Below are 25,697 nucleotides of genomic sequence, written 5' to 3' on the forward strand. Positions count from 1 at the left end.
TTGTCCTGGCTGTGAAAAGCAAAAGGAGGCGTGGCTTCGCGTGGAGGGGCGGGGTATTTGGGGACGGAGGGCCCGCACTGTGGTGCGTCACAGCTTTGCATCTTGTCATTTAGGTAGAGGTAGGCAGTGGAGGTGGGCTGATTGGATTGCCTGCAGCGAAGGGCAGGCTTTTCTGCGCATTTCTTTTTTACACCAGGGCTCAAGACCGCGGTCTGTGTAATAGTGATCATTGGAAAGAGAGCCTCTGAACATGTGCAGAGTGTCCTGCGTATTTGCAGTCTTACTTCCTCTATCTGGGAATAGGGGTAGGTGGGTAGGGTAGGGTGGGGTTTCCTAGGTAGTTTAAAGTAGGCTTTAGCCTTAGGAATTTGCCTTGTTCTGAGCCCCTCTAGGTTAAAATTGGTGATACTGACTGGTAGTGGTCTGCAAGACAGAATTATTTCTCAGCCCTACTTGAAGATTCAGGAGTCTGAACTGTGGCTTTCTGCAACCAAAGTAACTGCTCTGCCGCTGAGCTACGGGCCTTCTTCATTTCTTTCTAGAAATTCACCACTAAATTATTTCCTCTTTCCACAATATGAGCATATTTTCCTCTTGTAGCGTTACATGTTGTATGATATCAAGCCCCAACCCTACTCAACATAGCAGTTTAGATGTTAGTAATTGTTTGCTACATGTATAAGCTTTGGCAGTCACCAACCAGTTAGGGCTCAGAGGTCCTTGTCAGAATCATCATAAACATGATTGTCAGGCAGAAAGTGTCACTAAATGTTGTGGGACTTCTAAATAAACATGCTGAAGGCTGTACAGATGTCCTGTTAAGGGCATCAAAGGATAAACATGTTTAGTGATATGTTGAAAGGGTAGTGTAATAAGAGCTAATATATTTTGAGCACAAAAATGGCTCAAGGCAGAATTAGACAGTATTTTTATTTGCAAATTTAACAATGAAAGGAAATGGAAAAATAATAAAACAAAAATGCTGAAGCTATAAAAAATAAAGAAAAATAATATATAAATGCTACTAGTAGCAATAAATCACTATCAGTTTACATTACTGATATGGGACTCATCAGTATATTCATCTTGAGTTAAGCAGATAATATAAGCCCTCCAGATGTCCAAATAGGTGTCTACTTAAAATTAACGTCTATATAAAATATGTTCAAATGTAGCCAGGGCAGTGAGGTCTTCAGTCTATTACGTAATAGATGGTGAGTATTTATCTTTCCAGGCTTGAAGTATCTTAGCAACAGTCGTAGTGTTGACCATATAATTGTGACCATATAATTATGAAGCATCAGCTGAAGAAAGGAGTTGTGTACTACAGCAGGCTTACTGTAATGGAACAACATATCTTCTATCTATAACGTTGCTATAGTCATCAAACTGCAAACTCCTCATTCGGAATAGTGTTCCTTTAGAGCAGCGTTCCCCAACCTTTTTCGACCCAATGCCCCTTTGCAAAATCTTTTTGTGCCCAACGCCCCTCTCAGATTTTTTTTTTTTACAATAATTTTTATTCAAATTTTCATAAAACATAGAAAACAAAATCATAAAACATTCAAAGACAAAAAACAAAACAAAACAAAAATGATTAAACAAAAAAAATAAAATGTTGACTTCCCATTTGTCACATATCAAATCAGTTATAGGTCTACAATATATAACAATCCTGTCTCTTAAATCATATTATAAAATCACTTTCCTCCAGTAGTTATCTTAATTAATCATCAAATCTCATAAACATTACTTTATTCTTTCCACAAAAAGTCAAAGAGAGGTTTCAATTCTTTAAGAAATATATCTATCAATTTTTCTCCAAATAAACATGTCAATTAATCCATCTCATTAATAATTATAATAATCTTATTGTCATAACCATAGTCCAAATAAACATTTCGATTAATCCATCTCATCAGAATCTGTTAGGTCCAATAATTTCAGTAGCCATTATTCCATTATCCCTATTAGTTCCATCTTCCATCTTCAATAGTCCTGTTAAGTCCAGTAATTTCAGTGTCCAATCTTCCATTATCAGTATTCCATAATAATCTTGCTGTTGTAACCATAGTCATATAATAAGAGTCTGATGGGAATTTCCTCTATCCCAAATATTTTCTTGCCATCCATTCTGAATAAGTTGCTGAAATACTGTTGTAAAGTCATATCTGTGTTCTTCTTTTTTACAAAATGCACTGGCTCATCTCTTAAGAGTTTTTCCATTGTCACATGGCTGCAGTTAATTCCATAGATTTTCTCTATATCAAGCTCCATCACATCATTCCAGTCCAGAAGATTATCCAAGCCATTGATAACTTTATCTCTAATATCTTCATTAATTTCTTCAGAGATAACGTTAAATTCCAAACAGTAGATTTTATTTCTAAAATCCATAAACTCCAGATCTTTTTCCAATTCCACATTTGTTCCAATCTCCAGGGCTTGTATCTTCCCTTTATATTTTCTTTTCTCATCTCTGATCTCATTATCCTCTCTCACAGGATCCCCTATTTCTTTAAGCTCCTGCGTCATTTTGCTCAGTTCAATTTTCAGCTCCTTACTACCCTGTTGCAGGGTTTGTTTCGTTATCTCAATCTCATCCATTATTTTCTGAAACATAGTTACTTCCAGATTCTCAGCCACTTTCTTGATTGCCATTTTTAAAACCACGAAAACAAAGCAAAACAAAAATAAAGAAGAACCACTTCTTATTTCAGCAACAATTGGGTTAATATTCCAGGCTTGATGACATCACAGTATAAACAGAGCAACCTGCCTTATCTCTCTATGTTCAAGAATGCAAAACAAATTTAGTTCCCAGCATCAAAACAGTTAGTGGCGTCGTGAAGAAGCAGATTCGTCAAAATAAAATAGACCAAAAAGAGAATAGTCCCAGACAATATAATATTCCTCGGAATAGAAATCAGGAATAGAAATCCCTCTTCTGTTTATTATCTTTAGAATGCACTTCCAGGACAGCTTTTTGCGACAGAAACAGAGATAAGCTGTTAATTTCGTGAATAACAGATGAGAGTTATAGCTCACCCAGAAGTTGTCCAAAGCCGATCAATCTGACAAATCTCCTTTTGCTGTAACAATTTAAACCAAGTAAAAAAAAAATAATAGAAAGAAGGGTGCTTGCCTGTTAGTCCGTTCTCTCTTTAAAGAAAAGATAAACGTATCGCTTAAACAGATAGAGCTTGTTAGAAAGTCCGTCCGGCATTGTTGGCTGGACCTTATCTCATAAATTAATGAAATCCAGTCCTCCCAACAAAAACAGGCTTTTGAGGTTGATCTCTACGTTTCTCCCTGCCCGGGAGAAATTTCATCAGTCAAAAAAAAAAATGTTCTGACTGATTTATATCTGAATAAGCTTCTTTTGAGGCGGGAGCCCGTCCCAAAAGCAGGCACAAGCGAAGTCACCCTTCCCGGAAGTCCCCGCCCCTCTCAGATTAAGTATATGGCAATGCTTCCTATTCTTCCCTTAAAATATGAGTAATGCATAAAAGGTATTTTCAATGATTATTACTAATCGTTTTTATCATGCCTTTTTATTGCACTTAGATTACATATTGAATTCTTAGTATGATTTATTAATATACATACATAATTATAGAAAAGTAAATAAAATGAGATTTATTATAAAGTACTAGTGTGATCCTTGAGCTTGATGAGTTTTGGCTAACTTCACAATATCTGGAAGTCTACACAGTATGAACCAATAGAATACACTGTGTTACTTAACAACAAACTCATTCAGTTTACCGGCATTGTTTTATTAAACAAGTCCATTTAAACATCACAGAAACAACGGGTAGCCAGTGTGTCCCATTCCTGAAGAAAACCAGCGAATAACTGTCTGCGTCACCCATTTGCACATGGCACTCATCCGTTGGAAGAATGCGCCCTCCACCAATACACCCAGCTTATCAAACACTCTCTTGTGATTGGTTCCAACATCCCTCAAGACAGCATCGGAAAATTGCCTAGTGCCGGGGCGTGGCTAATATCTCCATTCCTTGCAGGGTTGTGGACTCGGTACGCCAAACCTTCAACTCCGACTCCTCTATATTTCTACTGCCCGACTCTGACTCCACCCAAAATTGCTTCCAACTCCACATAGGAGCATTTTTATCGCTGCCAGAATATGCGCTGATCTTGGCATCACAGCATTTGTCTTCATCTGGGTCCTGTGTCATACACTGACACACAAAATGTTTTCCAACTTGAGTTATGGTGAAATGCTCAACTACAGCTGGCTTCATGGGAAGCTTTTTTGACATTTTGAATTTATATTTTTAAAAAATTGTCAATCAAAATTTATTTTGAAGTCAGAGTCGGTACTTTTCTACCAACTCCTACTCCACCCAAAATTGCTTCCAACTCCACAGCCCTGATTCCTTGATATGACACTGGCCGCTATTCAGAATTTCTTTACTAAAGAGCACACGCTATTTATAGTGTTATTTCCATGAATTGAGACTATTAAATACATTCTAACTGGGGACAAAACAGTTTAAAAATTAATGATTTGTGTATTAAATAAAATTAAACTTAAATGCGTCAACTGTCGCATCAGACCGCCAAATGTCAGTGCCCCCCTAATGAACCCAAATGCCCCCCTAAAGTTTGTAGTCATGCCAATGCCCCCCTGAAAGGCTGTAACGCCCCCCAGGGCGGCACTACCGCCCACGTTGGGAATCGCTGCTTTAGAGCAAGGGTCACCAACATTTTTGGCCAATGGGCCCATTTGGAATTTTGAGGAAGTGCCATGGGCTCTGATTGCAAAATAGGTGTTGTGGGGTGCGTGACATAATGGCTGCCACATCTGAAAGAGAGACAGGACTGCAAAATGGTGTGGGCATGTCCCCTATTCCTGGGAAAAAGGCATTTCCATCAGCCACCACTGCGCTCGCACCCAGTAATAAACTCTTTGCACCTCTCTGTTCTGAATGAGAGGGAGGGAGGGTGTCCAGTTCAGGTATCCAGTGAAATGTGGGCATGTTTAAAGGAGCATGCTCTATGCAGGAGAGACTGAGTAAGTGCAAACAGGAGGTGAGGAAGACGAGGGAATACTTTCTTATACATTTTGGATTTTTGAGGCTATATTTACTGAGGTCTGTTGACTGAGACCTTTGGTGGGTGCTGTAGGAGGTCCTGCCAGGCACACTGATACCCATGGGCCCAGATTGATCACTAGGGTTGCCAGGTTCATGGCCTGAGACTGATCCTGTATCTTTAGGAGAAGAGAAAGTCAGCCAAGTGCAGGTGTTCTTGCAACTCTGTAATGGGAAAAACCACAAGGTGAAATTCTCCCTTCCCCCTGCACAACTTTTAAAGATACAGAAGACCTCTTGGTTGCCAGGCCCAGCCTCCACGAGGTCTTCTGTATCTTTAAAAGTTGTGCAGAGGGAAGGGAGAATCACCTTGTGGTTTTTCCCATTACAGGGTTGCAAGAACACCTGCACTTGGCTGACTTTCTCTTCTAAAGATACAGGATCAGTCTCGGGGATTGAACCTGGCAACTCTATTGATGACCCATGCTTTAGGAGATGCTACTTTCTTTTCTTTGCTGTTTCAGGAAAGAGAGAGGGATTGAAAATATTGAGATACAGCACTTCATTGCAAAAAAAGCAGATCTCCTTTTTTGTCATTCTTGGAAAACAAATGTGCCAACAACAACAGAAGCAAATGAAGAAAATGAGGGTAAGATTTCACTAAGACAATGCAAAAGTTGTAAGTGCTATTGAGATTGGTAAAACATGCTGATAAGTGTTTGTCCTTCATGTTTTGCTTTGTTTATTCCCCTCAAGGCCTGAAATTGAAAAAATTAGGAAAACCTTCATATAAATATTTTACCCTTTCAAGTATTAGAAGTGAAATACTTCTTAAAGCAGTTTTTAAAATTAATATTGTTATCCATTCACATTACTTTTTTATTCAGAATTCAAATATTGCTTATAATCCAGTCAAGTTTCCAGATGTAGCTGGAATACCATTTTCAAATTTTGCAGAGTACAGAACACCTTCACGTATTTTGGCCAGGAGTATAATCCGGGACTTTACCAAGATCTTGCATTATACCGGCAAAGCTTTGTACAACACATCGTTTAATTCCTGCCTCTTCTCCCTTGCCTATGATTTCTATATCAAGTAAAACAAGCAAACAAATGTGTGAATGCAATCAAGAATCATATTAACAGGTGGACATCTGGTTTTTGTTGTGTGTAGATCTTCCATTTTCTGAAGTTCATGAAGCTTACATCCAAATCAAAAACTATGGATCTGTTTCAGACGCTGATTTTGATTGGGGAAATAAATGAAATGCGTTAGTATTTTCTATAATATACTGTGCTCTGTCCCAATAAATAAAATGTGTGCTGTTAAAATGTGCCGTTTTAAGCCCAAATAATAAACTCCTTTTTCTTTTTCTTTTTTTATTTGTGAGTGGTTTCTTTGTTTCCCTTCTTTTCACTAGCAAATTAAGAGGAATTGGTATGTTTAGGATGTACCAGGTTGCAGCTTTATCTGTCACACCAGGAATACTAATAATTATTGTCTTAAGAAGTCAAAATTGTTTTTATTTTATTAATATACCAAACAGTGTGATTTTATGTTCTAAATTATTCATGTTCTTGAAAGAGTAAAGTAATCTGATAATTAAATATTTCTTGTAGTCCTTTTTTCCCAGTGTTTCATTTGGGGTGGTGGGAATAGAGGGATTCCCAGTGGCTTCAAAACTTGACGTATATAATTTCTTAGATAGGTTTGGGAGTGTATGAATTAGTTTACACTTTAGTGGCAGAAGCATAGACATTTCATTGCATCAGCTTCCACGGCTTCTGTGGGCTACAAACAGAAGGTGCAGCTTCTTATGTTTGAGTTCAGGTCCCAACACTAGTGCACGCGGACAAGTTCTTATGAGCTAATGGGCCATGGCAGGAGTCTGCTAAGTGTCCTGTGTGCCAACATGGTGAATAGCTGTAAGATGCTATGGCTGCAGTCCTAACCCCAACTACCTGGGAGTGAGCCCTATTATTTAATAGAACTTACTTCTGAATAGGTGTGATTAAGATTGCATTGTAAGGATGCAGTCCTATACTCACTTACTGAGAGTGTAAGCCCCATTGAACTCAAAAGGAGTAGACATATGAAGGATTACAGGGCAAAGTGATATTTTCTGCTCATTTCCAAATTACTCATTGCAAAGATTGTGTGGTTATTGCATTCATCTTCTTTAGATTGTAGATCTGACATGTATAAGAACTACTTTCCTGGCCACTTGTGGGAGGTAAGGATTGCTTCCAGGAGGCTAAGGAGAGAGTTTTGTAAAGTTGAAAGAATTTTGTTTCCTTTCTGGTTCTCAATTTGTCACAAACATCTAATGTAAGTATATAAGGATAGGTGAGTTAGTAACTCTTCGGCAAGGGCTGCTCTAGATGTACAATTAACTGTTATGGGGTGGGGATAATTTTTTTTTTAATGTTAACGGTCCATATTTGTCTGCTTAGAGGAAGGCAATGGTAAACCACCTCTGAATACAGCTTACAATGAAAACCCTATTCATAGGGTCACCATAAGTCGGGATCGACTTGAAGGCAGTCCATTTCCATTCCATTTGTCTGCTTAGTATGACATTTGTAGAACTGAAGATTTTGATTTAAATTTTGGGATAAAAGTTATTTTTGTAGGTGCTACAGTGTGGTATTAAAAGATGAAGAATGATATGATTTTCCGATATTTATCATGAATATGTAGTGCAGACAAATGTGTTGGAACTTAGTCTGGATGAAGCCCATGAATAAAAAATAATTAAGAATCTGAGAGTAAATGTGGAGTGGTTCTTCTTCCAGTAACTATGGCTAGTTTCTGCAAATCTGGGACTAGAGAGAAGGACTTTCCATGTAAGAGCATGTGTTTTACATTGGCAGAATATACACATCTCTTGTAGACACTAGCCACTGTCATGCACACATTCTTATTTTCATCAGTTTTGTTCATCTTGCAATGGCACAACAGAAAGATCATGAGGAGGAGGTTCGTAAACTACAGTTTTGGTTTTTAGAAACGTTGGGTTGTATCCAGCAAAGCTGTTCCCTTACTGCAGGGACTTCCACTTGCTCTCCTATCCCTGTGTGCCCCCAAAATCTGTTTTGGAGTTTTCCCCTGATGGATATTGCAGGTGGACGTACTTGTCCCAATGGGATGACTTCTTTGGATTGTTGTTATATGTCTTTAAGTCTTTTACGACCTATGGCCACCCTATGAATTTTTTTATATATATTCATAGGGTTTTCATTGTAAGAGGTATTCTCAGGTGGTTTACCATTGCCTTCCTACTGCACCCAGTATTCCCAGGCGGTCTCCCATCCAAGTAGTGACCCTGCTTAGCTTCCGAGATCAGACTTGTTCAGGGTAGTACAGCCGTAGGCCTACTTCTTTGGATACAACCCGTTATATATCCTTTTCCGTGTAGAATGGAGTAGAGTAGTTTTTGGAGAGGTTCCATTTTTTTCTGAAAGTGTTTTCTGAAATGGCAGTTTTGCAAATTACATATGCAGGTGATAGTTTAAAAATGTTTTTATGTGCAACAATGGGTGATGTAACATTTTCAAAAACTGTCTACATAGTATTTAATCATGATTCTTTTTATCTCAATTTATTGAAGATTATTATGCTACTATGCCACCTTTGGAGCAGTTCATCGATGTTCCCAGTGCAGAGAGGAGAGAACTGTTTTTCCGGGATATTGAACGTGGGGACATAGTTATAGGAAGGATTAGTTCTATTCGTGAATTTGGTTTTTTCATGGTGCTATTCTGCCTGCGGAGTGGTGTCACTCGTGAGATAGCAGATCTCGAAATCACTGTAAGTCTGATAACTATTCAAATGTTATTTGTTGCACAGGAGACACTTAATGGATAGCTTTGTTTTATGTTAGCCTTTTGCACAATTAATTGGAAGTGGCTTGCTCAGGAAAAGTAAAATGTGAGCTGTGAGACAGTGAATAGTTCAAAGCTTTAATGTATTTTTGCCTTGAGCTAGAAGGTGTTTTGCTACCTTGGCAAGACGTTCCTCATTTTTTCTGCTCAAAGGTTATTTTGAGGGCATAAAAACCTTCAATTGTTGCAGTTTTGATCATGTAGTTTTTGTAGTTTTCGATAGCGTATGTGAGATTCTTTTAAAAGGGGGACTACTCAAAACCAAACTCTTGCAAGCATATATATGTTTTGTTTTGCAATAGTTGCATAGAACATTTTTCCAGTGACTTCTATATCCTTTTATTGTGTTTCCAGGGTGTTATGCAAAAGGGTAACTTGTGCATATCTTACTAGGAAATGAGTGAGAAGCACTAGTGTTGGAAGAAGTGCCTCTTCCTGTGTAGGAGATGCCAGAGTTTCTTGTGGGACTTTGTAATCATGAAAAGAAGGATCTGCAGGTGGCTTCATATTCCCTGCTTCTGTGTACCACGTGATTCTGATGGATCATGTCCTCATCCTACTGGCATCTCTTCATCATTACTGCAACTGCCAGTCTTCATGATGGCCTACATGGCATACTGGGAGAATTATAGGGTTGGCTCAAATAGCAATGACCACACAGGGGAATACTGCAAAAAAACAAAAAAACTCTCCCCAACATGGTTTCCCTTACACATATTGTTTCTTATCCTTGTGATTTGAAGCTAGAATGTTAAATCGGCAGGACTTGGTGTTCCTATACACAGATTCCCTGAATCTTCAGTGTTGCCATTACAGTAGGGTTCAGATCAATGTTGTTTCTGTTAAGTTAGTTTTAACTGATTTGTAGCTAATATATGAGTGAAAAATGTTTTCCCATGAAAATGACTGGACTGAGAATTCATTCATGTAAGTTCTGTGTGCCCCCCTCCAACAATAATTGATGGTCTGGTAGAGGATACTAAATTTTTTGGTTATTTGGTTTCTCTTTCAGGCTCTTTGTCCATTGAGAGATGTGCCTTCCCAAAGCAGCCATGGTGATCCTTTATCATACTATCAAATAGGTGACCTTATTCAAGGCAAGTTAATTTATCATAACCTTTGCCTGCCTCACTACTAGATTTGCCCCTTCATGTTTATTTTCAGGATGTTTTGACAGGATGTCTTTTTATGTATTTCAATAGCTGCAATCAAGGATATTGATCGCTACCATGAAAAGCTCACAGTATCATTGCACAGCTCTGCTTTGTCTCCAAGCCTAGCAAGTACCAAATTAGGAGTAATCAGCACAGATGACTTGCCTCTGCACTATAGGTATGAAACAGTAGTGTACTGCATCTTTCTTTAGTGGTTCAGTAAACTTTTTTGACATATACTGGGCTTTGTTTAATAGAAGAAAATATCCTTGTTGTAACTTCATAACATTGGCCACATTTGAACATAATGCTAAACCATAGTTTCACACTACATGAATCATCCTAGTGTTTTGGGTTTGCACGCTTTGCCCCTTCCCCTCTCCTGCTCCTCAGTGGCAGGGAGGAGGACTTTAGAAGCTTTCAGTTCCTCTTTTAGTTAATGGCATTTTGCCATTTTGTCTGAACCAGGAACTGGCCATTGCTAACAATCTTTAATTTAAACAAGCCAGCTTCATAACAGTCGTTTGAAGATGACTTGTGTAAATGACCTTAGTGTTTAAACCATGATTACCAGTCAGATAAAACAGGAGGTCATGGTTACCTAAAAGCAAAAGCTTCAAAGGTTCTCATTAACCTTGCAGGAGGAGTTGGGAGGGGAGTACACATAAGCCCAGAAATGACTAGCTAGGCTCATTCACATAGTGCTACATCATTAACATTTTGGTCAAACACTGTGATTAACTTTCTAACTTAAATGGCAGTGCTGATATTGACATCAGCAGAAAATGTGTTTCAGAGTCAGCATTGGCTATTAAAATATTTAATACAGTGCATTGCAACTTCTGTGCTTTATGCAGTGACTTACTGTGTGTCCAGGAGTTCCAAATATTTACAGTGTGTTTCTAGCCCATTAATGAGCTTTTCATACACATTTCCTTTTCAGTCTCCAACACATCTGGAGGGGACTGGATTGGACTGGGTTATCCTATTCAGTCAATGCAGACATCTCTCCATTTACTAGCATGGCGGATGGAGGGAAGCTGCATTTGTTCCCCTGAGAAAGCTTTTGCATGCCCAAACACACAACAGCGGGAAGGGCTACCAACATTTTCTTACAGCAACTCCCCACCATTTTGCAAAAAAATTTCAAGTGGGCCCAAAAGTTTGAAAAATGCAAATGGACTGCCTTCAAGTTCATCCCGACTTATGGCTACCCTATGATAGGGGTTTCATGGTAGGCGGTATTCAGAGGTGGTTTACCATTGCCTCCCTCTGAGGCTAGATCTCCCCAGCTGGCTAGGGCCTGCTCAGCTTGTCACAGCTGCACAAGCCAGCCCCTTCCTTGTCCGCAACTGTCAGCTGGGGGCAACTGGGCTCCTGGGGACTATGCAACTTGCCCACAGCTGCACAGGAGGCAGGGCACGTAACCCCTGAGCCACTCACTGTGGGGTGATCTTTAGCTGGCCCTTGACACCCAGGAGACACGAGCGGGGATTTGAACTCACAGACTCTGGACTCCCAGCCAGGCTTTCCTCCCCACTGTGCTAGACCTCTGTTTAACCTATTACTTCAGCATATCCCATCGACACCCTTTTCATAGTATCTTTAGGCTAGGCCGCCTCCTGTTCTGTGATAAAAATATAATGAGAAAGATGTGGTCACTGTGAAGATGGAATCAAACACAAAATGCTCATGATTTCTGCCTATTTTTTTTTTATTATTCCCCCAGGAGGAGTATTGAAATAGCCAGCGGTTTGGAAACATTTGAAAAAGTTTTGGATCATTCCTTGGGCTTTGCCAATCCAGCAGTAGTTGAGTTTCTGGTAGGAAAGCTAGGACTGAATGAATCCAGCCCACCATCATTAATGAGAGGACTACAAAGGTATATCGGGCATCTCTTTACAGAAAGTGCTGCTGTTCTTTTACACCTTGGGTGGCTCCTGGAGAACATTGTATAAAGTGACACTTCCATTGCCTATTTGAAAAAAGTGCAGAAAAAGCACTTAAAAAAATATTAGTTGCAAATATAAACTGCCTCACCAACAAAGCAAATAGTTTATATTGGGTAACCTTCTGATCCACAACCAGGTTTAAATTAATTTAATCTCATTGATGTCAGTGGGTCTAAATTGTATGTGTCAATGGGCCTATAAATTTACTAGCTTGTAATAGAAGTGGTTTAGGAAGATCAAGAAACAGATTATGAGTTCTTTCTTTCTAATGTTAACACTTAGCCAAAAAAACTTATTGCAGAGATCTCTTGAATTTATTTTATTTATTTATTTAACAAAAATTTATATACTGTTTGATTGTAAAAACCTCTAAGCAGTTTACAACAAAAGCAGTTTGCAAATATAGCAGATTACTTGGCCTGCAATGCTCTGATTATGGGAAATATTACTTCCTGTTTTCAACATGATCATATCCCATTAGTCATGGACCTGAATGCCAAGTACATCTACCCAAGTTGCAAGAACTTGCTATATAGTCAAGTCGTCTTAATATACTAAAATGTTTCTTGATTTATTTTTGCTCCTAGCAAAAATTTCAGTGAAGAGGATTTTGCTGTTGCATTGAGGAAACGACAATCTGCTTCCTGGGCCTTAAAATGGTACATGCTTCTTCTTATTTATTGCCAAATGTTTTATGTACATTTGGAAAGAACCGTCATTTCCTTGGATGACAGTCCATCACATAGATTAACCTGCCATCTGGTGTCCAAGGACAGGAAATGCACTGTAGCTTTGAGGAAGTAGTTAGCTGTTGTTGGCTTGTAGAGGCCAATTCGTTTCCTGTCGTGTTCCAAGGCACATCTCTGTCCTAGCTTCCACATCTTCTACTGTGTGAGGATTTTTTACTCTCTTCCTCTTTCCCTTGATTTTTAATTAGATTTAGTATTATATAAATAAGGATTTCCCCTTTTCTACCCCCTTTGTACCTTGTGTGGTCTTTTTCTTCGGGGGTGTTTGGTTTTTTTCTTGCCTCCACCAAAAAGGGGGTCTCTGGGGGCGCTCAAATCCTTTTGTCCCATTTAATCCTCACATATAACTCTTGCTTGTCAGCTCCCAGTCCCTCTTGTTCTTAGGGTCCTGCACAGCAAGATTGCCTGAAGCTCCCACGTTTTTGGAAGGGGACCATGAGGCAGTTGAGTCTGCAGCCAGAGTCTATTCAAATCCTACTTTTTGTGCCCCTTCCTCTCCATGCAGCTGCCCCTTCCAGCCCTCACTTCCTTTCTCAGATAGGGCAGCAGCCAGCCAGCAGCAGTTTAAAAGCTTTTTCTTTTCCCGCTTTCCTACTGTGCCCACCCAGCCACAGACATTCTTTCTGTGGCTTTTTCTTCCTGCAGATAGATCCAGCAACACCACAGGGAGTCCCGCTTCTTTTCTTTGCATTTCAGAAGTTTCTTCTACCATGTTTTCTTTGCCCTCACCCCCTGCCTTGCCCCCAAGAGGCAAGGAAATAAGAATTTGAGTTGTTTTGCCTCTCCCTCGTTTTTTCCCTTTCCTCTGATATTTTGCCTGGGCAATTCCATTACAACTTAAAGGCCCAGGGCTACAGCGTCCCCTGTTGGCGAACCTTTTACTTACATATTGTTCATCATCATCATCATCATTATTATTATTATTATCTCTATCACCTCCAACTTTCCTTTTATCATTCTCCACTGCCTCAGACAGGTTAGAGAGAGTACAAAGCCCCCATAGAGGGCAATCACCTCATAGAGCCATTCAGCTCGAAGGGCATATGCTGCCAGCATCTTCAGGAACAACTGCAGCCCTCTTTTCACTGTGCCCCCCCCCCCGCCCGGCATTTGGCCTCTGCTTGGAAGTCAGTTTCCCTGCCCCATTCTTCTCATCAGCTCCCCTCACACACAGGGATACTCAGGCCACATGGGCCCATTCCATTACCACAGGAAGCCTGGGCCTGTGGCACCTTTTATTGGTGAACCATTTTACTGTTAGTATTATTAACTATCTAACCAAGCAGTTCAAAGCTAGTCATCCCTACCATAGGAGATGCTCTGTCTCCCTCCCTCCTCTTTTTCCCCTTGCCTCGGACAGGGTTAAGAGAGTGTGGAGCCCCATAGAGGGCACCTCTCCCAGCAAAGATCCAGAAGGGCATATGCTGCAACTTTCCTTTGCAAAAACAGCAGCCTTCCTTTCTCGCCAGCAGCAGTGAGCAGAACAGGCTGCCACAAGAAGGAAATATGGCGGCAATGCAGGATGCCCCCGACCAGCCCTGCTTATCAGTTGGGCAAGCCGTGAATATTACTGGGGCCCAGGGCACTTCCACCAGCAAGCATAGCGCCCCTAAAACTGTCTCGAGTGCCAAGGTATGTGCAGAACCCTCCAAGGACAAAAAGCCCAGAAGCCTCAGGACAACAGCTCAAACAACCAGGCTGCATGCAGGGCCAAGTACATGGGCCAAGAGGAGCTGATGCAAGCGCCCAACTTGCCTGGGGAGCAAACATCAGGGGCACTGACACTACAACGCAAAAGGTTTGTCTATCTTCCTCCTGACCTATCCTGTGTCTCTGGTCACCTGGGCTGCGACACTATCTGGTAGATGTTCCTTGGTGCACCTGCCTTTTTCTCTCCCCATTTCTGCTAGCCAGGAAAGCAGCTTGCTGCCGTAAATGGCTGTCTAAAGCTGAGTAGGTGCTTCTTCTGGGTCTCCGGAGTTGCGTTTGCCATTGAAGCCAAAAACTTTCCTGCACCTTTCCTTTTTTGGTTGAGCTCTGCAGCGGCTCTAAACCTACCCAGAACTTCATTCTCAACCTAGGTTGAAGTCAAGGATAAGAGGAGCAAGCCTCCACAGGTCCATTGAGCAGAATTTGGCCATCTGAGTCAGCAGGCAGTGCTGTTTTCACCTTCCCTCCTTCTTCTTGTCGCTGCTCATGGGGGTATTTCTAAATCTCTCCGAGGTTCAACTTTAGCTGTGAGTGTTCTTCCAGCTGGCAACCTTAGTCCCCAGCCCCTACTAGTGGCTACGGCCATCACCCTTCCCACTGTGCAAGAAGGACTGCTTGTGGAGCAGGCAGGTATGATCTCAAGCCCTCGGATGGCAGTCATGGCATCTACCATGAAGGATGCCCTCGACCAGCCCTGCTCATCGGTTTAGCAAGCCTTCCATAATATAGCGGCACAGAATGCCAAGGCCACTAAACAGGAGCATCCTTAAGAGCCGGGTAACCACCAAAGCCTCTGTGGCCTATGGGCAAGGAGAAAGAGACCCATGGGCGACACAAGCTACAGTTCCCCTGTGAGGCTGCCGAGCGCTAACGGTGGAGGGTCAAACAACAGAAGACAACCAAGGGGTAATAGCCAGAGTGCCTGACCTATTTTTGTCTTTTACTAATGGGCCCAAATGGAAATTCAGCACTTTGTCTGACCAGGCAATCCACTTATGCAGGTACCCATCCTGCCTCAGTCAAGCCAAGAATGGTCCTTCCAGCAATCTGCTGACATATTAGTTCAATCAAGGAGGCCCTGTTTGGCAGCCACCAACATCCAAATTGCCTTGATCTCATACAATAGAAGATATACAGAGGATTAAATACAAGGACTATCCAAATAGTAGACTTCGTTCACCAGTCCTGCAGGGTTACATTGTTTATTATCTATACTTGAGATTCACACCTTCGTTGGTTCTGTTCCGATAGGATTCCTGCCTAAGGATTAAGCCCAGAAATGGCTAAATTATGTGAAGTTGCCTTCATTCTGTGACAGCTTTCAGTATACGGTACTGAAATAGTAATAGAGGAAGAGTCCTTGCACTTTAAATCTTCCTCTTTATCAGCAGCAGAAGGACCATTGCTCAGAGACAGAGCAACAGCTATGCATACAGCAGGCCCAGGTTCAATCCTCAACATGTCTAGGCAGGGTGGGAGAGATCCCTGTCTGAACCTTTGGAGATGGCTTACAGAATAGCCAGATCTGGATACAAACACGAGGGGGAGAGGGTGCTTCCTCCCGCTGCTGCATTACACTATTCTTGCCTCCCATTGACTGTGTGTCAGATGAAAGCTCCGAAGAACATAGATCACTTCCTTCAGGCTTCATAATCTGTTCATACATGTTAGCGCCAACCACAACCTGTAGAGCCTTTAGTGTTCATCAGTAGCTCAAATGGTCCTAGGCTTGCTAATCCAGAAGTAATGTGGCACAGGTATAGCTGGAATCCCTAGCTGGAAGAGACTTTGTGGCAGCTAAAACTGCTCAGTTTTCATTGCCAGGCAGAGGACTGCAAACGGCATCACACCACCCCAGCCAAGCCATGGCAATGTGGTACTCTGTATAGAGATAACTTGATAAAGGTTGAAAGGTATACGCTGCCTTATGGGCATTGATACAACAAAAACACCTTTTTAATCAGTCTGGTACGCTCACTAATAACAATTTTAAAAAATTCCAATAGCCTCAGAGGGGCACATTTGCAGCCTCTTCTGACACCAAGCATGAATGAGCACTTGAAACACCAGTGTTTAAAGGTTTGCTTAGCCTCAATGACTTGTGGATGTCTAAGGAGCAACAAATATATTGCTGGATCAAATGCAACCAGATACCATTTACAATATGATCTATTGGCTGGGCATGGCAGTCATAAACATCATCCTGGAATCTTGAAGACTGTCCATAACCAAGATTCACCAAGTGAACTGGAAAGCCTTTGCCTGTTGGTGTCATACTAGGTACAATCCACTCCTTTAGGGCCACCATCCAGCAGGTACTGGATTTCTTGAATAAGGGTCTCCTGCTAGGGTTAAAGGTCAGTACAACTGTGGAGACAGACATCAGCCATCTTGGTGGTCCTTGCCATGTTCAACCACCCAGTCAGCACCCATCTGCTGATACATCGCTTCCCAAAGGGTGCAGCTGCTTCACATCCCCCAGTTGTCCACCACTCCTGTCATGGGATCTACAGAAGGTCTGGCAGAGATTGCAACGCCCCCCATTTGAGCCTCTAGGCACCTTATCTCTCCAGGTCACGTTGTACGAAGTCCCCTTCCTCATTGCCATCACCATGGCCAGGCACATCTCACAGCTGGGGACCTTCACAGCTTCCCACCCTGCCATGGGTACTGAGTGGCCCTCAGAATAGACCCTCTCTTCATCCCTAAGGTAAATATGAGCTTCAACAGGGAAGCTAGTCTTACCATGTTCCTGCCCCAACGCGGCACACCTGCTGGAGAAGGACCTGCACTGCCTGGATGTCACACAGGCTCTCAAGGCCTATATCAAGTGGACCAAGTCCCTCGGGGACCACAGAAGCCTTCTCATCTCAGTTCACACCAGGTCACTAGGCAAAAACACAGAAACAAAACCAAGGACAAAAGCAACAAGCTTTTTTTAAAAAACGTTTTTAAAGATGTCTTGTTTTAATATATTTTAAAGTCTGTTTTTATGATGTTTTAAAGTGTTTTTAGTGCTTTTGTTTGCTGCCCTGGGTTCCTACAGGGAGCAGGGGTGGGATATAAATCAAATAATAAATAAAATAAGAAGGCACCAGCAGTGACTCTGGCCCGGTGGCTAAGAACATGCATCCAGTTGGCATACGAAGCCCTTATCTTCCTGCCACCTGAAGGAGTCGAAGCGCACTCAACAAGGTTGGCCTTGACCATGGCCACCTTCACAACTAATACACCCTTGATGGAAATTTGTAGAGCAGCTAACTGGTCCTCTCCATCAACCTTTATCAGACACATCTGCAGAGACCTCCTTTGGAAGGAGGATACTGTAGCAGGCAATACCATTAATTTGGTTGGCTCATCCTGACCCATCCAGCTGGGATGGCTTTGGTATGTCCCATGTGATGGACTGGCATCCAGGGAAAATGAACCATTGGTTCTCACCTGAAATATGATTTTACTGGATGCCAGTCCATCACGTTCCTCCTGGTTCCATTGTGGTGCAGCTGCTAACTTGATATAATGCATGTGTTTGTATATAGCTTCCCCTTATTAAGATTCAGTTTTCCCTTTTTTGTAGAGTACAGGTGTTTGTACATAGCTTCTCGTTATTATGGTACATTGTTTTTTCTTTAATTTTTTTAAAAATCAAGTAATTCAGGACTGTGTCGCACTGTCATGCATCCATTGCTTGTCTTCATGCGCTTCAGGTGCTTAGGTTAATGAAGCATCCATGTAAGGATGTAATCTTCATTAGTGGCCAAGAGACATGCCATCACTTGCTTATTGCTTTTGTCCTTGGTTTTGTTTCTGTGTTTTTCCTTTTCTCTTGCATGTTTGCAGGTAGTTTCTCTTGCAATATCACCCAGAGGACTTATCCAAAAATGAAGTGGCCTCTACAAGCCAGTGGTGGCTAACTCCTTCCTCAGAGCTACAGTGCGTTTTCTGTCTTTGGACACCAGATGGCAGGTTAACCCACATGATGGACTGGCATCCAGTAAAATCCCCTTTCAGGTGAGAACCAATGGTTCATTTTTCTTCCAGGAGTATGAATTCTGAATTTGTTCAGACCACTTGGAATGGGTAAAGGTCTGCATGACTCTTGAGGGTGTAATATTTGCTTGAAGTTGACAGTAGCCATGATTCTGCCGAGTTCCTCTGGTTGATGACTTGGAACTATGCTAAGGTGCTTGTAAAGTGAGCAGTTAAATAGTTAAAGAGGCACCTTTTTTAAAGCATTTTTTTGTGTACGTGTGCATAAAAATGCTAAATGCTACTTTATTCACCATGGAGACACGATAAAAGATAGGGCTAGTGCCCAAATAATTCTGTCCTTCATATAACTTGATAAATTCCCCTGTCTTTTTGAACTCTGGTTTTTAAGGAATTCTGGAAAAAATCTGCAAGGATGATGGGAAGGTGGTTTTAGAAAATTAAAGGAAATTGAGACTGTCAACTTATGTTTAAACTTGTGCAACACAATTCTGAATAATTGATTTGCATATAAACATAATATTCCTGATGCTGTTTTTATTTAGTGTAAAGATTGGTGTTGATTATTTTAAAGAAGGTCGTCATGTAGATGCTATGAATGAATACAACAAGGCATTGGAAATAGACGCACAAAATGTCGAAGCCTTAGTAGCCCGTGGAGCTCTGTAAGTGTCTGTCTGATTTGTAACTGGAATAGAGCATTTTAAATTATTTTATGAGTAAAGGTAAAATAATTTGTGCTAACAAGATTTTTTTTCTAGGTATGCAACAAAAGGAAGCTTAAATAAAGCAATCAATGATTTTGAAGTTGCTTTAGAAAACTGTCCAACGCACAGAAATGCCACAAAGTACCTTTGTCAAACTCTTGTTGAACGGGGAGGCCAGTAAGTGTTGACTTGTGCTTCAGTGAAACACAGAAGCATCTTTCATTTTTGTTCACAGTACTTTTAAGGTACTTTTCAGCAATTGGGGGACACTGGGCTAAAGCTGTCCTCCTCTGGGAAGTCAGTTACCCCCCATTACCATTATAGAGGCAAAAGAGGCATAAAAAAGTGATATGTGTACTGGCTAATTCAGTCTTGGGATTCAGGTAGAGGCCCACCACCTCTTGCTCGTCTCTATGTGGCTGTCCAGGAAAACTAGTAAAAACCAGCTCTTATTATACCCCTCCCACCATACCTTAATACCTACTTTTTCCCTCTGCTGTCCTTCGTTCCATATGGGTTGTGGGCTTAATCCTTTGCTTTAGATGTAACTTTTTATCATGCAAAATACTGGATTCAAATGGGAACTCATTGCATCTCTTCTTAAACCAAACCATGGAGATGCTGGATCATTTGATTTGGTAACACTTCACATATGTGGCTTTGCTACTAAATCTGCTATGCCTGGATGTCCTCAGGTTCATGCTCGACAGCGTTTGCATGGAGGAAGTGCATATGAATGTTGCTATAATTCTCACTGTTGTGTTTCTTGACAATTGTCTTGCTTGTGCTGGCAAGGAACCAATTGCTCAAGGCAAGTGTGATTCCCATCCAACACTGTTGAGACCAGAAATGGAAGCACACTGGAAATGCCTTGTCCTCCCAGTGCTGGTCCTGGTCTCTGGTATGAATCACTGTTGAATATATCTTGGGTGAAGTAGTTCAGAATACAAAGCAAAGGGTTTTCTTATGAATAAAATCCCATTTTCTTAGTCAAATATATTAAGAACATAAGAACATAAGAAGAGCCTGCTGGATCAGGCCAGTGGCCCATCTAGTCCAGCATCCTGTTCTCACAGTGGCCAACCAGGTGCCTGGGGGAAGCCCGCAAGCAGGACCCGAGTGCAAGAACACTCTCCCCTCCTGAGGCTTCCGGCAACTGGTTTTCAGAAGCATGCTGCCTCTGACTAGGGTGGCAGAGCACAGCCATCATGGCTAGTAGCCATTGATAGCCCTGTCCTCCATGAATTTGTCTAATCTTCTTTTAAAGCCATCCAAGCTGGTGGCCGTTACTGCATCTTGTGGGAGCAAATTCCATAGTTTAACTATGCGCTGAGTAAAGAAGTACTTCCTTTTGTCTGTCCTAAATCTTCCAACATTCAGCTTCTTTGAATGTCCACGAGTTCTAGTATTATGAGAGAGGGAGAAGAACTTTTCTCTATCCACTTTCTCAATGCCATGCATAATTTTATACACTTCTATCATGTCTCCTCTGACCCGCCTTTTCTCTAAACTAAAAAGCCCCAAATGCTGCAACCTTTCCTCGTAAGGGAGTCGCTCCATCCCCTTGATCATTCTGGTTGCCCTCTTCTGAACCTTTTCCAACTCTAGAATATCCTTTTTGAGATGAGGCGACCAGAACTGTACACAGTATTCCAAATGCGGCCGCACCATAGATTTATACAACGGCATTATGATATCGGCTGTTTTATTTTCAATACCTTTCCTAATTATCGCTAGCATGGAATTTGCCTTTTTCACAGCTGCCGCACACTGGGTCGACATTTTCATCGTGCTGTCCACTACAACCCCGAGGTCTCTCTCCTGGTCGGTCACCGCCAGTTCAGACCCCATGAGCGTATATGTGAAATTCAGATTTTTTGCTCCAATATGCATAATTTTACACTTGTTTATATTGAATTGCATTTGCCATTTTTCTGCCCATTCACTCAGTTTGGAGAGGTCTTTTTGGAGCTCTTCGCAATCCCTTTTTGTTTTAACAACCCTGAACAATTTAGTGTCATCAGCAAACTTGGCCACTTCACTGCTCACTCCTAATTCTAGGTCATTAATGAACAAGTTGAAAAGTACAGGTCCCAATACCGATCCTTGAGGGACTCCACTTTCTACAGCCCTCCATTGGGAGAACTGTCCATTTATTCCTACTCTCTGCTTTCTGCTTCTTAACCAATTTCTTATCCACAAGAGGACCTCTCCTCTTATTCCATGACTGCTAAGCTTCCTCAGAAGCCTTTGGTGAGGTACCTTGTCAAACGCTTTTTGAAAGTCTAAGTATGTTCCTGTCTATGTTCCTAATGATTGAATCACCCACTACAAGGATCCCTCCACCCCCTGGAGATATATCCTCGGCACGAGAGGATAGCTGCTCATCCCCCAAGGAATGGGTCCCTTCTAAGGGATCGTTTCCCTCTTCCTCAGCTGGATGCTCTCCTTCCCCGAGACCATCGTTGTCCATGATAGCAGGAGAGCTGTCATCGTTGGAGTGGGACACAGCTATAACGTCCCTGAAGGCCTCCTCCACACACCTCTCTGCCTCTCAGCTTTTCCAGGTCCGCCACCTTGGCCTCAAGGAAATGAAGTCGTTCCCGGAGAGCCAGGAGCTTATTGCACCGAGAGCATACCCACGACTTCTGTCCAACAGGCAGATAGTCGTACATGCTGCAGGCGGTGCAAAACACTGGAAAGCCCCCACACCCCTGCTGGCTTCTTACCTGCATAGTTTTGTTTAAGGTTTATTACGTCAATGGGTTGGAGACTGCAGTTTAGTTGAGGTCAGGGAACAGACAGGCAGGGGGGGGGGGGGGCTGGCCTCCTCGCCCTGCTGCCGAACTCGCTCTGCTGCTTAACTCGCCTTGACGCTTCGTCAGCTGGTGCTCCCTCTAGCTCGTGGAGCCAAGATTTATTGTTAAGCATGTCAGCATTTCTTTAGCATAAAGTGATCTAGCCCTAAAAATGTAGGCAGGACTACTTGTAGTAGTTAGAAAGTTTTATATGTTCTGTAAAATCTGTTGCCAGGTTGGAAGAGGAAGATAAGCTGTTGAATGCTGAGAGCTACTACAAGAAAGCTTTAAATGTAGATGAGACATTTAAAGAAGCTGAGGATGCCTTGTTGAAACTTCGTAAGCAGATGCAGGTGATTCTTTACTTTCTCCTAGTTGACTGAGGTAAATGCACCAAGAGGCAATCACATGGTTTTTTTGTTGTATTTTTTTCTTGCAATCCTTATGGATCAGCTACTGAGAATGTTGTTGAAGCTATCAAACCAGATGTCTGTGGATTTCTTGAACTGCTGATGGTCAGGGGTGGGGGCTGCACTCAAGCAGTTTAATCAGAAGCATGGTTGTGGATGCTGACTTCAGTATGGCTGAATCATATGAGTTCTAGAGACCTCGTTTTAGTTAGGACCTACTGTTAGTTAAGTGAATTTCCAGAGCACAGTTACATGGGAATAACTGTTGTTGAAACTGGTGAAACCTGCTGAGAAGTATGTTGAGGAGTAGGTTGCAAGTATGACACAGGCAGGGATATAAGAACGATTCTAGCAGAACCAAAATAAATATTGCAGAGAAGATGGTTGCCTTTTGTTTTGGCACTAGTGCCAATGAGATACTGGTCCATGGACTAGATTCAAATTCCGTTCTGCCATGAACTCACTGACCACCTACCACCTAATGTAATTTGCAAAGAGCCTTGACCTACAGGACTAGCATGCCTTCAAGCTTTAGTAACTAAAGTTTTCTAGTTCACAGATTTATTTATAGCATGCATGTTTCAAAGACATTGAGGATCATTTTGTACATGCCAGTATTGGGCTTTCCCCCCTAATGGTGCCACTCCATCGTGCACAGAACACATACAAAGCAGGATGCCATGTCTATTTGTACCAACGCATTTCCACATGACATGCCAGTCAGAAGCAGCCTGTAAATGGGAAGCATCTTGGTAAAAATAGACACAGTGTCCCCCTTTCTTTATGCACCTCTCTTTTTGGTGGGGAGCACCAGACAGTGAGAGGAAAAGTCTAAACAGGTACATACGAAGTTGGCTTGAGTTACAGCTGAGACTGACAGGGTGTCCTCCTGTAATACTGATGATATGTTTTTCTTCAATGCATTTTCCTCTGAACTGGAACTGTTGCTGCTGTGTCTGACTTCTGGTGCTGCTCATCACCAACAACCCACTGGAATATGATTACGCGTGTAAACCATGCATCAAACTGGGCTGTGGTACGGTTGCCAAATGGTTTGTATTCATACATGGCCTCTTCCAATTATGTTTTAATTTGGGTCACATTTTATGCAAAAATCCAAATAATGGTGCTTTCCTTGATGCCTCTGTGTTTGGTTGACTAATTCTGTGTGGCCAACCACTGCTGTTTTTCTTTTTAATCGTTCATGTATGTCTTCTGAATTACTGTCATTATATTGGGTAATGGGTACGAATTCTCCTCTTGATCCTTTCTTTATCATTCTCTTCCTTTAAAATATGGGGTATAAACTGCAATATTAATTACCATAATACCATACTTGTTCATTTCAATGCTTAACATTCCATTTGAACATAATTATTTTGTCTTGAATGTCTTTTTTTTTATATGATACCCTTGGGGTTGATGTAAACTGTGTTTATATTGTGGGGTGGGGGAAATCCTTGCGTTAACCTTGTGGCTTGTTAATGCAATATTTTTGATGTTGGGATTCAAAAAAGAAATCTCTGGAAATGAGAGAGAAACAAGCCGCAAAAGAAGAGAGGCAAAAAGAGAAGAAAATAGAAACAAGTGCAGAAAAACTGCGTAAGCTCTTAAAAGAAGAAAAAAGGTAACCCGTTACATTTTACCTGCTATTTCTTACCAGAGCCTTCCATAGAGTCTAGGTGGTACTGTAAGTATAGCAGGCGTTCATTGTTATTGGTAAGCTGATTTTGCGATGTGTGATTTTGTTTTGTTTTGTGACATGAAGGTTTTCCTCAGCTTTTCTCAAGAGTTATTTAATTCTGTTTTTAAAGGCTCTGGGAATAAATAGGAGGATTAAAGCATGAAGTTGCTTTGTAAGGACAGCAGAACTCTGAGACATGGTTTTGAATGCTTTAAGCATTCTTTAATTCACATTCCATAAGAAAACAGAACGTGATGATGCTCTTAACCAGGTACTGCCATGTAGTTGGAACACACTGGAGGGCTACAACCGTTGGCAAGCCAAGATCAGCTCTTGACTTGGACTGAAACATACCATGATCCCTGATTAAGATGTAACGCTAAGCCAGGGATTGTGGTTTGTTTCCTCCCAACACTATTGGGGAGGAGTGAAGCGAGTGCAATTCACTCATGCATAGTAGCCCATGGTTTATGGCTTACTGTGATGTGTGAACGCAGTCATTAGGGAATCTCCTAAATAGAGAAAAAATAAAATGTGACAGACCCATTACATCCACAATATCCAGTTATACACATCTTGTAAAATTTAGCATTGATGATGCAGAATAACATATAAAAAACAATGTCCCTTTAGTGTTAGTCATCTTTTTTGTACCACTCATATCTAATGCAAACCTTTGTTTCTTTGAGCAAGCAATGCTTGGAAAACTCAAAAAAACTAAAACAGAAACAGACCCTAAGATTATTATGCTTGTGTCTAGATTGGGTATGAGTCCATTACTGTTAAACATGGTGGTTAAATCTAAACCCTGTCTTTTTACCAATGTACACAATGCAGTTTACAAAAATATCAGCATATGACAAAAATGTTGCCTGCATCCACTTCAAATTATAGCAAAACCCAGCAGCAGAATGTATGATAAAATCAGAATTCTGCAAAAGGTCACTTTAAAAAATTAGTTTTCACTGCTTACCTAACGGCAAAACTAAGAGTAGCAGGCGAGTGTCTCTCAGGAGAATGTCTAAATCCCCATAGGCAAAAGAGGACCTCTACAGCATACCTTTACACCTTACCTCAGATGGTGGAGGTTCTTAAAATGTAACAAAGGTCCCAGGCAGGTCCTGTACCATACATGGCTTTAAATGTTGAGGACACCACCTTGAATTTCAACCCAGAAGCAATCAGGCCTGTAGTTTAGTGATAGATCATCTGCCTTGCATGCAGAAAGTCCCTGGTTCAATCTCCAAGAAGGACTGGGAGAGACCCCTGTCTAAAATCTTGGTGACCCACTGCTAGACAGTGTAGACAATACTAAGGTAGATGGACCAATGGTCTGACTTAGTATAAGGCCGCTTCCTATGTTCCTAAACTGCTAACCAGTGAAGCAGATGAAGGATCAATGTAACATGATCTGAAAAGGCAGGTCCCATTAGAGGCTTTGCAGCTACAATCTGAACCTGTTTGTAGCTTCCCTGCTGTCTTCAAGGGCAGTGCCATTGCTCTGTCACAGTTCTGTCTTCTTATAATATTATATCATGCAGTATATTACAAGTGGTACTTGTTGGGGTTGAATCCAGCTAAGTCTTTGTGAGCAGAAC

At 41.5% G+C, this 25,697-nt stretch overlaps 1 protein-coding gene across 3 annotated transcripts in view; it reads left to right on the top strand.

Annotated features, from left to right (window-relative positions):
• The window catches only part of TTC14 (tetratricopeptide repeat domain 14), a 28,686-nt gene that overhangs the window by 329 nt on the left and 2,660 nt on the right, over window positions 1–25,697 (top strand). The window contains exons 2-11 of one of the 3 annotated variants that reach the window (XR_009764122.1): window positions 5,585–5,709; window positions 8,672–8,871; window positions 9,958–10,042; window positions 10,148–10,277; window positions 11,829–11,981; window positions 12,639–12,710; window positions 19,046–19,165; window positions 19,262–19,384; window positions 22,241–23,467; window positions 23,933–24,014. Coding sequence is in view for 1 of the 3 variants with exons in the window: in XM_061637392.1 (XP_061493376.1) it covers window positions 5,585–5,709; window positions 8,672–8,871; window positions 9,958–10,042; window positions 10,148–10,277; window positions 11,829–11,981; window positions 12,639–12,710; window positions 19,046–19,165; window positions 19,262–19,384; window positions 22,241–22,358; window positions 23,933–24,042 (1,236 nt within the window). In the remaining 2 variants the exon portion in view is untranslated. Of the gene's footprint in view, window positions 1–5,584; window positions 5,710–8,671; window positions 8,872–9,957; window positions 10,043–10,147; window positions 10,278–11,828; window positions 11,982–12,638; window positions 12,711–19,045; window positions 19,166–19,261; window positions 19,385–22,240; window positions 23,468–23,932; window positions 24,043–25,697 lie in introns of those variants that run through there. The other 2 variants (XM_061637392.1, XR_009764123.1) reach the window with 2 other exon arrangements.

This window comes from Rhineura floridana, chromosome 7 (genome assembly GCF_030035675.1).
Source record: "Rhineura floridana isolate rRhiFlo1 chromosome 7, rRhiFlo1.hap2, whole genome shotgun sequence".
NCBI classification, from domain to species: Eukaryota; Metazoa; Chordata; class Lepidosauria; order Squamata; family Rhineuridae; genus Rhineura; species Rhineura floridana.